Source organism: Oryza glaberrima, chromosome 8 (genome assembly GCF_000147395.1).
Source record: "Oryza glaberrima chromosome 8, OglaRS2, whole genome shotgun sequence".
In the NCBI taxonomy this organism is placed as follows: Eukaryota; Viridiplantae; Streptophyta; class Magnoliopsida; order Poales; family Poaceae; genus Oryza; species Oryza glaberrima.
The window spans coordinates 19,764,120-19,777,497 of record NC_068333.1 but is presented as its reverse complement, the minus strand read 5'-3'; the positions used below and the strand labels follow the sequence as shown (position 1 = coordinate 19,777,497).

Here is a 13,378-nt window from a genome sequence, read left to right as displayed (position 1 = left end):
CTTTCTATAATCCGAACCAATCAACGTGATATGGCAAAACAATACTGACACGCTACACGCAGTGGACATGATAGTTTTATTCTGTTATGCCGGCAAGGATGGCGTGGCCACGCCCGTCAGATCAACGTGACCAAATAACGCAGAGTGACAATGTTGTTTCTTTACACCAGTTCGGCTAGCGTGGCCCAAAAGGTTAATATCTTGAAAATACGTTTTGAAAAATGTTTATTTTTAAAACTAAAAATTAAAAAGTTCAAAGAAAAAAAAATTCAACCATCAATGCAGCCGCGGAAACAGTAATAGTACTCTCTGCCAACTTACCAAGTTGCTGCGGGGGACTCACCCACTCCGCTTTTTTTGAGTCGTTTCGTGGCCGGTTTTGACGCCGTTTTCCGCAGCCCTCGGCGTCGCCGTCCGTGCGTGGTTTCGTGCCGCGCGACACGGTCAAGGCACAAGTCACAGCCACAGCGCCTACATATCTCGCCATTGCCGGTGCAGACGCTTCCTCAACTCTGTCCTCTCTTCTTCTTCTTCTTCTTTACAAGCTCTGGTACTCGCTGTCTCCGTCTCTGCATTTCGGTCTCTGGCTCTCTGCAGCTTCGTGTTCGTGGGCGATTGGTTTTTCTTGGCTTCTTGTTCATCTTGGATTTGATCGATTCGATGGCTGAGTTGCGGACGTCGTGGAAGTCGATGCTCTGCTGCGTCGGCGGCGGCGGGGTGGCCGGCGTTGAGGACGACGTGCCGCCGGAGAGGAGGAGGGTCAGAGGGGGTGGTCACCACCAGCGGCTGCTGTCGTCGTCGTCGTCGGCGTCGTCGGCGTCGAGGGTGTCGCTGTCGAGCCTGAGCTCGACGGGGACCCTCACGCCGGAGGACCTGTCGCTGACGCTGTCGGGCTCGAACCTGTACGCCTTCACCTACGCCGAGATGAGGGCCGTCACCGGCGGCTTCTCCCGCGCCAACTACCTCGGCTCCGGCGGGTTCGGCCCCGTGTACAAGGGCCGCGCCGACGACGGCCTCCGCCCCGGCCTCGCCGCGCAGGCCGTCGCCGTCAAGTACCTCGACCTCGACTGCGGCACGCAGGGCCACAGGGAGTGGCTGGTACGTCACTCTCCACCTCACGCGTTCCTTCCGCCATTGTTGGGCTAGCTCGAGCTTTAGCTCACCGTGCTAATTAATCAACGAACCTTTCTTTCTTGCAGGCTGAGGTGTTCTTCCTTGGTCAGTTGAGGCACAAGAATCTCGTCAAGCTGATCGGCTACTGCTACGAGGACGAACACCGGATGCTGGTGTACGAGTACATGAGCAACGGGAGCTTGGAGAAGCATCTCTTCAAAAGTAAGCACACGAGAATAATTACCAACTGTTGAATCTTTTCTTCTTTTTTTTTTACCCCCGTCGCAATCGTCAATAGAATCCGGGAGATTACTGGTGTTTATACACGAGTGGTTAACCGATCATTTGCGCTTAGAGCGCGCTTACGCCATCGCTGAAGTTTCAGCTCTGAAAAAATTCCGGGGAAGACTTTAGCTGACGCTGAACCGTCCTCCTGTCCGTGCAGGTCTCGATGGCGCCATGCCATGGATGAGGAGGATGCAGACCGCCGTCGGCGCGGCGAAGGGGCTCGCCTTCCTCCACGACGCCGACACGCCGGTCATCTACCGTGACTTCAAGGCATCCAACATCCTCCTCGACTCGGTGAGCACCATCCCGTTCTTGATTCCACTGTGTACTTTTCGCAGTCATTTCACTCGAGTGCAGTAGAAATTTCAGTCGTTGAAGAAAAAAAAAACTACCATGTCCTGAGAGCGAAAATTCAAACTGCCGTGAAAAATTTTACTAACTTTCAGACCATTTTTCGCTTCTTATTTCTGAAAATTTTGATGGGATACCACTTGTCAAGTTATCAAGTCTAGATTTGACTGTCAAAGTCTGCGTGCCACACGTTCCAAAATCGTTGGCTGGGTGTGTGGGTTCGTTAGACATGATTGCAACTTGGAAGGTTCTTGGATGGCCCAACCTTCAGGGTTCAGAGATCCCAGCTCATGCTGTCTTCTCTAGGCATAGATGGCTACACAGCACCTAATAAAAATCCATCCCTAGCATCATATCCGTACAGAATCATTATGCCAGTTAATGGCACTGGCCGACTGGCGTGATTACTAGCATGATACTGACAGAAACATTGTCGTCTGTCTCCTGCATGTCATTGTAATTGTCAACTGTGATCCCTGCCTAACCCGATCTCTGATTCATTTGATTTCAGGACTTCAACACCAAGCTTTCCGACTTTGGGCTTGCCAAGGATGGGCCGCAGGGCGACGCGACCCATGTCACGACGCGTGTCATGGGGACAAACGGGTATGCGGCGCCCGAGTACATCATGACAGGGCACCTGACCGACAAGAGCGATGTGTATAGTTTTGGTGTGGTACTACTGGAGCTATTATCTGGTCGGCACTCGGTGGACCGCTCTCGTCGCCATAGGGAGCAAAGCCTGGTGGATTGGACAAGAAAGTACCTCAAGAAGCCCGACCAGTTGCACCGGGTCGTCATGGACCCAGCCATGGAGGGCCAATACTCCTACAAAGGGGCCCAAGAGGCTGCTTTGGTAGCCTACAAGTGCTTGAGCCCATCACCAAAGTCCAGGCCCAGCATGAGGGAGGTGGTCAAGGCCCTAGAGCCCATATTGGACATGAATGACTACCTCCAAATTGGTACATTTGTGTTCACCGTCGTTGTGGAAGATAACAAGAAGGACGATGTGACCAAAACCAAGCAAGTAGATGGTGAGAACAAGGTTGACATGAGGATCGAGGCGACAGTGGAAGAGAAGCACCAGAGTCACCATGATCGATACCGGCAGAAGAACCCAAACTCTGCAATCCATGCTGACATCGTGCTGCAACGCGACGGCTCCATCGGATCGTACACCACCTCGCTCAGGCGGCACAGAAGGACATCGAGCTATCTCAAGGAGAGGGGTGCCTAGAATTTCATGGTCAGACCTAAGAGGGGAAGATATAGGAGTAATATTAATTAGGGGAAACAAAAGGATCTGTACATAACTAAGCTAGATCTTAGAGGTGTTGTGATACAAGACACACAACACCACATTGGTTTTTTGTGTGGGATTTATTCATTTTATTGATAGTGTTCTGTTATTGGCCGTAATGTGCCAATAATGTGATGAGAATCCTGATTGTGGATTTTTCATCGTGGTTAATAAAGAGCGAAGATAGAATTGGCCAATGGTTGCCTGCTATTTTGCCTTGAAAACCTTGTTTGGTCTTACTGGCATGGTAATAAAAAGGAATAAAAAGGTGTGCGTTGCCTTGGACAGCATAATCTCTTAACTTAATTAGATCTTTGTACCTGCGGCCGCCATAGCCACTGCTTTGGGCTTCAACCGAGGGTGATTTGCATGGGCCTAATTCTTAATGGGCCTAACTCACAGGTTCGATCAAAACATGGGTTCTCCAGCACCGTCCGATAATGCTTCTGCAATCCTGATCGACTAGGAAAAGTATGTTATGCCAGCCAGGCAATGATTTTACGTTAGAGACCCCTTCATGAGGATGATTCATCGTTTCAACCCTCCCATAATTGGGAGTCTTGGATAACATCTTCGTACCCGTCCGATCACTATTCGGCGGCCCAGAATCGATGGTTGACTTGATAAGATCATTTTCCGTCAAGGACCCTCTACTGACGTGTTCTTCTTCTTCTTCTTTTTCTTTTTCTTTTTCTGATGACCTAAAGCCGTTGTATGTCGATCGGTCAGCGCCATTGATCGAGAAGCTGATCACGATTCTAATAGAAGAAATTCTCACAAAGAGCAGACAAAATATCTCAAAAACCATCGGCCCTATCTTTTGGCTTATGCTTATAAACCAAAATTTAAATTTTCAACCTTAAATTTAGAGTTGATTTTGGGATTTTTTTATCGTAGTTTATTTTACAGCCTTTGCTTTGAATCGCTAAAAACACGTATATAAAAGTTTTATTTACAAATTATTTTCCGTTTGTAAATATACCGTTTCGTTTATTCCGTCAATTAGCCACGATGGAGTCTACATTAGCACGCCGCAGCTCTGACAAAATTGAATCTACCTTCGTACATTATTATGTACTCAAATCGATTCAAATCCATTTACAGCTATCGGCATTGCATCCAAGCAGTAAAAAAAAAAGTGTTATAATTATTCCCTCGAAAGATTAGAATCCAACCCCCGTATCAACTTGAAGTAAATTATTTTGATACAAAAGTGAATAATATTGAGGCCAAACTGGAGAGTCCCACAGGTGAAGACCTTGGTGAGCCAGACCAGCCACGCCGCCAGCGCCGCCGGCGCCGAGGAGGAGGCCACGTGAAAAGCCAGGAGCGCCACGCCGAGGACGGCGGTGGCGAAGCTGGCCATCTGGTACCACATCTGCTCCACGTCGCCGCCGGCCTCGCCGCGGAAGCAGCGCCGGCGGAGGCCGCCGCCGCCGCCGCCGCCGTCGTCGCAGGCCAGGCACCACCGCAGGTAGGACGGCGCGACGAGGCCGTTGATGGCGACGAACAGCGCCGACTTCGCCACGGGGAGGGCCGCCTGCACGGCCGGCTGCGGCCGCGGCTCGCGCGGCGGCTCCAACTGGAGGAAGTCGATGACGGCCGCCATGGCTGGCTGCTGGTGATCGATCGAGGTAGGACAGTTCGGGTTCTTGGTGTGTTCTTGCTTGTGATTTGCGAATTGGCGGCACACACAGCGCGGGGTGAGCTCGTATATGATGGTTGGGTTGGGTTGGTTCGTCGTCAGTTTCGTCAGGTCAAGTCGTCGTCTACGGTGAGGTCACCGGCGAGACCGAGCTAGCCGAGGTGACGATCGACTCTGGCAGCCGCGCGTGGAGATCGACGGGGACGACGTGGTTTATCCGCGTGGGACGCTGCTCCATTTGGTTCGTTACGGTCTTACGGGGACGCGGTTAGTGACTAACCGAGTCATTACTCAGGTCAATGGTTTTCTCTGAGTATGTGAGTGTTTATGCTACTAGATGTCCCTTTTGAATCTGCTGAAGATGTAACTGCGTGCAGATAAAATAAGAAAATAACGTATGATTAATTGAGTTATAATTATTTAAACCTGAAAAATATATTTTATTTAAGTAACTTGTAGTTTTCGCATGACATGTATAATTAGATGACGTTTCGGACAAACAATTTGCAAAGAAAATAAACCACATTGGAGTAACTTTTATACTACTATGAAACAAGGAAAAAAAAGTGACTCCAAATGTAGCTCCAATCATAAATTTGCTTCAGTTGTAAAGAACAACCCAGGAAGTGAACATACCAAACATGGTTAAAATAAATATACCAACGTTGTAAAGAACATTAATCCATTCGTATACAAATATAATCAATTTCCTCATAGTTTGAACATAAATTAATGTTCAAAATGAAACAATTTGAGCCTAATCACATCACAACAGCACGACAAAGAGTTATGCAAAGACGAGGACAGGGTTATCATGCAAAGACGGGTGGATAATATAAGACGTGATGGACCACGTTTTGAGGCAAAGGTAAAAGGAATTGATCCAATGCTGGAAGGTCCCAACCGTGGCGACCTTGGCGAGCCCGACGAGCCACCTAGCAACGGTGGCCAGGGCCTGCGACTGCGTCGACCGGCCGGGCACCGCCGTCGAGAATGCCATGTCTCCGACGAGGAGGGCCAGCCCGAGCACGGCGGTGACGAGGTTGGCCAGGTCGAAGCACCTCTGCTCCGCCACGCCGTCCTGGAAGAAGCACCGGCCGCCGTCGTCGCAGGGGCAGCTGCTGAGGTAGGACGGCGAGACGATCAGCCCGTTGCCGGCGACGAGCAGCGCCAGCTGCGCCACCCGTAGGTCGCCCACCGGCTGCGCTCCCGGCGGCCCCGGCCAGATGAACGCCATGGTGGATCGGCGGACAGGGGAGAAACAACTGAGGTTTTCAGGCTAGCTCCACAATAAAGTGGGCTAGACGATATGGATTTCAAGTCTCACCTCTTCTCCTTCCCTAATATTCGTGTTTTTTTTTATCGGCGAACAGGGATGGAGAGTACCCTTCTCCGCTCTGCTCTGCTCGAATTGTTGGCTGTTGATGAGTTGCTTTGTGAAGTGGCAGAGGAGCTGTGGAGGCGCTCATTTATAAGCATCGCCATGAACGGTTTGGTTCCGCTTGGGATGGGGATCGGGGAGTTTTCCTGGCTGAGTAGACGCGTGGAACGGGTGTCGATCCGTTGGATTCGGTGGTTCGTGTCGGGTCGTCATGACGCGGCTAAGTTTCCGTCTCTGTGGCATCGCACCGGCGAGGCCCAAGTAAAGACCGTTCACTCTCGAGCAATGAAAATCTTAACTACTTAACAAATTTACAACTTATTGATGTGAAAAAAAACGAACGAATGAAAGAAATGCTTAACTCTAGTGCATATCCTAAACTTTATTACATGCAGATGTGCTAGTCAATTTGATTATGTAACGACAATATATATAGTTATGATCAAATAACCGATTGGTTGACAAGCCGATGTAATGGTACTTAGCCGATGTCGATAAGGCTTTAAATAATCGGCTATATGTTCAATGTATATTCCGATGCTTAGATAAGCAATGAAAGAACTTGAACAAATAATCCAAGAGTCGATGATGATATAATGAAGTAATGATCCAATCGGCTAAAATCAACTTGTATATAATCCTTATAAGCCGGTGCAATATTGAGACAACTCATCGGCTGAAAACCCTGATGCTACCTTTATCGTCAACCAAAGAGCAAGTTAGTTCTTACAATTCCAAGTACGACTTAGCAGGTCAAACCCAATTAATGCAGTACTAAGTATAAAAGAAAGTATAAGATCTAAACAACCAAGCCTTTCATTGTTTTTCAGAGTGGTCATGTCTTAAATTTAACTAAGACAATAAAACCATCAACAATAAATTTAACATATTATATAAGATCGGCTAACCCTCCAATGAAACATTAGCATGAACATATCAGCTTGACAAGACTTTGATTATTAACAACAATCTAGTAGGTAGAACCTAATCGATGCAACACGAGATTGCATATAATAATCTAATACTCAATGAGCCGATAAATTTGTCTAATGTGATGGATCTAACAAATCTATTTAAAACAACATTGTGATTGTAGAGATATATAGGCTAAGACATAAAATCAGACCTAATCGAGACAGTCCCAACCAAACCGATGCGTCTCTAAACACAATACTATTAAAATAGAATCGAAACATCAGGTAGGCAAATATATCGACCGAACTAGAGCGATCCAAGAGATCGAAGCGATGTAGCCTTGAACAACACTAATGTAGCCGATATATTCACCAGGGCCAACGGAACATAGGGCTTACCCCTTCGCCGGAGATCGAAGTCAATGCAGCCCGCGTCAGGTGCTAAGTTCAGTCAGTGATAATAAATAAATACATTGGAAAAGAGGGTGGCGATGCGCCGGGAGTAGTTATATTGATCGAGGATAGATCACAATGACCCTGTATGTACATATTTATACTCATGGGTAGATACTAGTCCATATTGGACACGACGCATGTTTCCTAAATACAACAGAAAATATACAAGTACTAATCGGATACTAGATAAAACTTTCTAAAGATAAAGGAAATTTACTAAATCCTACGTAATTAATAGATAGAATTAAACTGCCACGGCATAGTCTTCATGATTCTTTCTTGAACTCGTACTCTTCTGGATAAGCTTTCCATCAGTTGATTGTGCTCTTTCCTTAACCGAATCTACTAAATAACCTTACCAAAATTTGACATTAACACAACTTTTCGTTCATCACTCATTTTTTGGTCCGTAAGTCCGATCCAACGATGACCTCCGTTCCACACACGCGAGTAACACATCGTGTAAGGGTGGATAAAGCACAAATTCAAAAATATATACAAAATCCAATCGGACAATTCATCAAAAGAGAAAAGGAACATGAAGAATAATAAAAAACGCACAAATTTTATCTTAAATCTTCGTCATCGCCTGATTCTCCTGCGGGAAGCCGCCGTCGCCGCCGGATCCACTCGTGGGAAGCCGCGGGAGGGCACCGCCACCACCGCCGCTCGCGGTAGGGAAGGGCGCTGCCCCACGCGGTCGCGGTGGGGGAAGGCAATGCCGCTACTCACAGGGAGGAGGGCACTGCGGCAACACGTGGTGGGGAAGGGCGCCGCCACGGCCGCTCACGGTGGAGGAATGTGCCACTGAGAGGAAGGAGAATGAATTAGGGTTTAGGATTCAACGGTGCAATGCTTTATCTAAATCACGAGTGATCCTAACCGTTCGATTGAATCTGGTGGCTCTCAGCGCTCCTACGCCGACTTGGGCCATGGCCACTTGGGCCCTGTTCACTTAACATGCCATGATGTGAAAAAGAGATATTTGAGCCGTCCTTCTAAATATGGGCCTAATTACGTTTTATTTATTCTCAATCGATTTAAACTGTTTCTGCATTAAAAATTGCTAAAATTTGAAATAGTTTTTTCTTCTCCAAATTAAACTATTTATAGCTAAATGGAGTAAAAAAATGTAATTATTTATTTGTCATGATATATAATTTAAATTTAAACTAAAAATTAATAATATTAATTATTTTTTAATTCTGTATGGACTCTAGATTCTTCTTCCAGTATTCCTATTTTTTTAATTCTGAAATTTTATTATTCCTAATTGTATTTCTATATGAACTCTAATCTCATCTATCAATATTTCTTATTTTTAAATTCCGAATTTAATTTCTTTTCTTAAATTGTATTCAACAAAAAAAATAAAAAATAGGAATACTTTGTATTATGTTGTATTACTTACATAGAGAGATTAGTCTATCCAGCTCAGGTAATTTTTTCCTTGCAAAAGATTTGTTCTATGCAGGTATTCGGTCGGACACTACACATATATAACATGATTTTTTTAAAAAAAGGAAAAAAAGAGTCCTTGTCTTAAATGAGTTCTCCTTATTTTTTTATTATACTCTAATTAATATGAGAATTTCTAGGTCTTGGAGAGCTAACGTGGAGGCTCATTTTTCTATTATTTTATTAAGTTAATAGGTTAATAGATAGATAGATCATTACCATAACATTAGTTTTTTTCCGTTCTAAAGCACATGCATTTTTTATAGTAAGTAACAATATTTTTAAGGTAATAATAGAATCCGTTCCCACCTTTACTCTAAATAAGATTAAACCAATTATCATAAAATTTAGAGGACAAATAACTGCTAACTATAAAATTACAACTTGATTACAAATCCATTCTTCCTATATAATTGGAACCCACTAAGTGCAATGATTGCTATAAAGAAGATCTCTCAGCTAGCCACGTCATCAGAATCATCTCAGACATTAGATCAACGTGTCTTTGATGCTAAACCATTAGATCAACTAACCTCCGATGCTAATAGAAATAAATCAGGCCTGATCAACTCCCCTACACAGAATGTGAGACAGTGCAAGACACCTGCTGATTGTCGCACCTGAACCCATTCTGCGTGACGTGATATTGTCTCAAGACTAAATCATGGTTCTCGATGTTTTTAGTCATCAGAACATTTTGCATACATCTTCGCAGCCATCCAGTAGTATCTCAGTACAATAAAACACAAGTCAGTTTGGGAATATAGCTGGGTTGCTTTGCTCATTGAATCGCATATGTTCGATACACATTGAAATGAAAAATGGACGTTTAGGCACAATTTTATGTCAGCGTCATGAATCTGCCCCCTTTTTTCATGCAAGTTTGTTCACCATCTTATGTCAACATTATGATCCATTTTATATATTTTTAGAAAATTTTCCACTATGCCCGGCGCAAAGCGCGGGGTATCAACTAGTAAACTACTAAGAATACCGCCACCATAAGACATAGCTATGACTGGCGTCGTTATTTCATCCAACGGCTTATAAGTTGCTCCCTCTAACCTCCGTTTCCATAATATAGCGTAGTCGTTACAAGCAGTACAAGTGCTTTCGTTAACATTATGAGCCGATTAGCCCACCAGCAACTAAATAATTGTTTGTACAGAGACTGTAATATGCAATATTCATTGTACAGGTGTACACAGTACACCACCTCATGTTAATATCCATCTGATCCAGTCACTGAAATACATAGTGGTTTTGGTTTTTGGACGCAAAGAATGAAAGAATCACATCATATCAGCACGACAGAAGAGAGTTGCAAGGACGAGAAGCTAATTAGTATCTGATGCACAACATTTTCAGGCACAAGCAGAAAACATAGACCCAAAGCTGGAGGGTCCCAACCGTGGCGAGCTTGGCGCAGCAACAGTGACCAAGGCCGCCTGCGGCCGGAACGCCGCCGCCGAGAAGAATGCCATCTGGCCGAGCACGAGGGCCAGCCCGAGCATGGCGGTGACGAGGTTGGCCAGGTGCAAGCACCTCTCCCCAGCGCCGTCGACGAAGCACGGGCCGTCGTCGTCGCAGCAGCGGCGGAGGTAGGACGACGGCGAGATGAACCCGTTGCCGGCGACGAGCAGCGCCAACTTCGCCACCTGCAGGTCGCCCACCGGCTGCGCTCCTGGCGGCCCAGGCCAGAAGAAGGAGGCCATGGTGGATCGGCCAGGAACGGAGACTACTCTGCTCTACTTCTTTTAATAATGAAAAGTTGTAAAACCCGGCTTCTACACCAACGGAGTGTACGATCTGCTATCTGTTCAAAGCTTCAAATTGTTGGCTGTCGAGTTAAGTTGCTTGTGAAGTGGCAGCGGAGGCGCTCGTTTATATGCATCACATATGTAGGGTTTTGGTTCGCTTGGGAGTTGGGAATCGGCGAGTTTTCCTGCCCACGTAGACGCGTGGAACGGGTGCCGATCCGTTGCGCGGTGGTTCGTGTCAGGTCGTCGCGTATGTAAATGTTTGGAGAGGCCCTCGTTATGCGCTACAGGTTTCCATCTCTGTGGCTGTGTGTCATCGCACCGGCGAGTGAGTTAAACAAACTTCGGCATTCTATTCTAGTACTACAAATTTACGAATGAGTGTAAAATTTAATATTAGGTTTATTTAATATATAACACTATTTAGTTCATGAAAAATTTTATAATTCTTGAGAAATTAGCTAAAGGTACTAAGATTTTACACTAAAAATTTTTGTACTTCGAGATAACTAATAACTGAAGATACCAAATTTTACACTAAAAAATATAATATCTCCTATTACCATATAAAGGACACCCTTAGTTCATAAAAAAAATTGGAGGGAGGTTACCCGTGCGTTGCACCATGGGTTGGATTTTGGGATATTTTCTTTAAGCGGTTCATTTAAAATGAGAGTGAGCGTTTTTTTAAGAAGGAAGAGTATGGTTATGCTTTTAAAGTAGTTAAAAAATACATATAATTATGATGCTCCATATAACATACATACCTAAACATAATAATAGCATTCTAGTTACTAACTAATAGCACTTGTCAACACTAATCTTACCATTTTAATTACTAATTAATAGCAAAACATGCTAATATCATTAATCATATTCTAATCAACTCACTAATCATGTACTAATCAACATCCTAAAGAAGGTGGATGGCTTCATCCGCCAAAAAAAACCGGATCCCTTCATCCAGTATGTTGAGTAAATATTTCCTTTTCTAGACCGCCCCATCCACACTGTTCTTAGGGTGGATCTAGCATGGGGTTAACGGGTCTCGAGCCCCCACTACTGGCTTAAATACTATGGGAACCCCCACTAAATTTTTTAGCTATATGTAGATGGAAAGGAAGGCTGTAACTTTATCTAGTTTGTTTAGACTCTCCCGCTATATCTTCCTAATCCGCTACTACCTGCCCTCTAACTAAACACCCCAATAAAATAGATAGCCATCTTCCATCTAGTCCCATTTACCTAACCAAACACACTATTAGACTCATGAAAATTTATTTATAGAATAAAAAGTCTAGAAACACAATGCATGATGAGCTATGACTACATCTCCCTCGGGAATAATAACAAGTCCTTTTTTAACAGGACAGCCAAACTTTTGATATACATGGGGAAATATTAGAACAACTGAGCATGGCTGGGAAATTGTCTTGCGGATTTTGCCATGTTATCTGTCAGTGTGTTCATTTCTCAGGAGATCCATTGAGGGTGTGTTTAGTTGGGGAAAAGAAAATTTTTGGGTGTCACATCGAACGTTTGACCGGATATCGGAAGGGGTTTTCAGATACGGATGAAAAAACTAATTTCAGAACTCGCCTGGAAACCGTTTGACGAATCTTTTGATACTAATTAAGCCGTCATTAGCACATGTGGGTTACACTTATAGCTAATCACGGACTAATTAGGCTTAAAAGGTTTGTCTCGCGATTTCCCCCATAACTGTGCAATTAGTTTTTCTTTTTATCTATATTTAATACTTCATGCATGTATCTAAAGATTCGATGTGATGTTTTTGGAAAAAAATTTTGGGGAACTAAACGGGCCCTGAATCTTGTGATCCTCGCCAGTTGCTCCAGCCGCGCCACCGGTGGGTGGGTCGCCCATCTTGGTCAGCGGCCCCGGCCAAGATGAAGTCCAGGTGACCAGGTCCACAGTGTAATCGGACATTCGGGCACTCTGAACCGTACTCTCTGCTTCAACTTGTTGCTCGCGTGTAGCAGCTGGAACCGGTCGTTCTGGTTCACTGGGGTCGTCGGAGCGCGGCTAAGTTTCCGTCCCGCGGTGCCCGGGAGAGCCGAGTCGGGAGTCGCGGGAGCAAAAAGTTTCGTTTAGTCGCTAGTACTTGGTTCGTTTTGGAGACGCTCGCTCGTAGCCACTTATTTGGGTTTTTTTCCAGTTTGTGTGTTGGCGCGTCCCACGCACCGGGAGCAATCAATCGCACCATTCTGGATTCTGGACCTGTTCAATCGCCGGTGCTGGGTTGTACTGAAGACCCCGGGTTCTTAAGGGCAGGGTTTCCCATTCGTTTTGACCGGGGTTACTGCACCCCTGCCGTAGGACGATTACCGCGGTAATCGCACGTTAACCACACAAAAATCGTGTAGAACCTCTTTTTTTTTTCATGCAGAACCTTTTTTAAGTAAATTTCACATGACTACATTTTCAGTTGTTCAAGTTATAGAAAATTACACATATTTTAACACTTAACACTTAACTACATATATTTTAGTATTAAAGTTTCATAAAACTACACTATTAGAGAATGGATCCACCCGCGAGATGATGTGTGGTTGTTTCACCTAGGATGCGAACTTGAGTGCTTCATCCGAGGTCGAACATTCAGGATGCCACGTCCGCATTGTAAATATATGTAGATAAACAATCACGTCGTCTTGCAGGTGGATTCGTTCGTTGATAGTATAGTTTTGT

The 13,378-nt window shown here is 45.0% G+C and overlaps 3 protein-coding genes and 1 pseudogene across 3 annotated transcripts; 1 reads left to right on the top strand and 3 right to left on the bottom strand.

The window, feature by feature from the left end:
• Window positions 1–411: 411 nt before the first annotated feature.
• LOC127781250 (serine/threonine-protein kinase RIPK-like) lies at window positions 412–3,304 on the top strand. The gene is made up of 4 exons (XM_052308180.1): window positions 412–1,098; window positions 1,200–1,335; window positions 1,559–1,695; window positions 2,264–3,304. The coding sequence occupies exons 1-4, from the start codon at window positions 661–663 to the stop codon at window positions 2,987–2,989; spliced, it is 1,437 nt and encodes a 478-aa protein (XP_052164140.1). The 5' UTR covers window positions 412–660; the 3' UTR covers window positions 2,990–3,304.
• A 725-nt stretch (window positions 3,305–4,029) lies between these two features.
• Window positions 4,030–4,987, bottom strand: LOC127783207 (uncharacterized). Its single transcript, XM_052310442.1, has one exon. It carries the CDS (start codon window positions 4,659–4,661, stop codon window positions 4,200–4,202), a length of 462 nt encoding a protein of 153 aa, XP_052166402.1. The 5' UTR covers window positions 4,662–4,987; the 3' UTR covers window positions 4,030–4,199.
• Window positions 4,988–5,285: 298 nt separating this feature from the next.
• On the bottom strand, window positions 5,286–6,117 carry LOC127783005 (uncharacterized). The gene has a single exon (XM_052310300.1). The coding sequence runs from the start codon at window positions 5,932–5,934 to the stop codon at window positions 5,485–5,487; it is 450 nt and encodes a 149-aa protein (XP_052166260.1). The 5' UTR covers window positions 5,935–6,117; the 3' UTR covers window positions 5,286–5,484.
• Window positions 6,118–10,247: 4,130 nt separating this feature from the next.
• Window positions 10,248–10,621, bottom strand: LOC127781450 (uncharacterized; annotated as a pseudogene).
• Window positions 10,622–13,378: the final 2,757 nt, after the last annotated feature.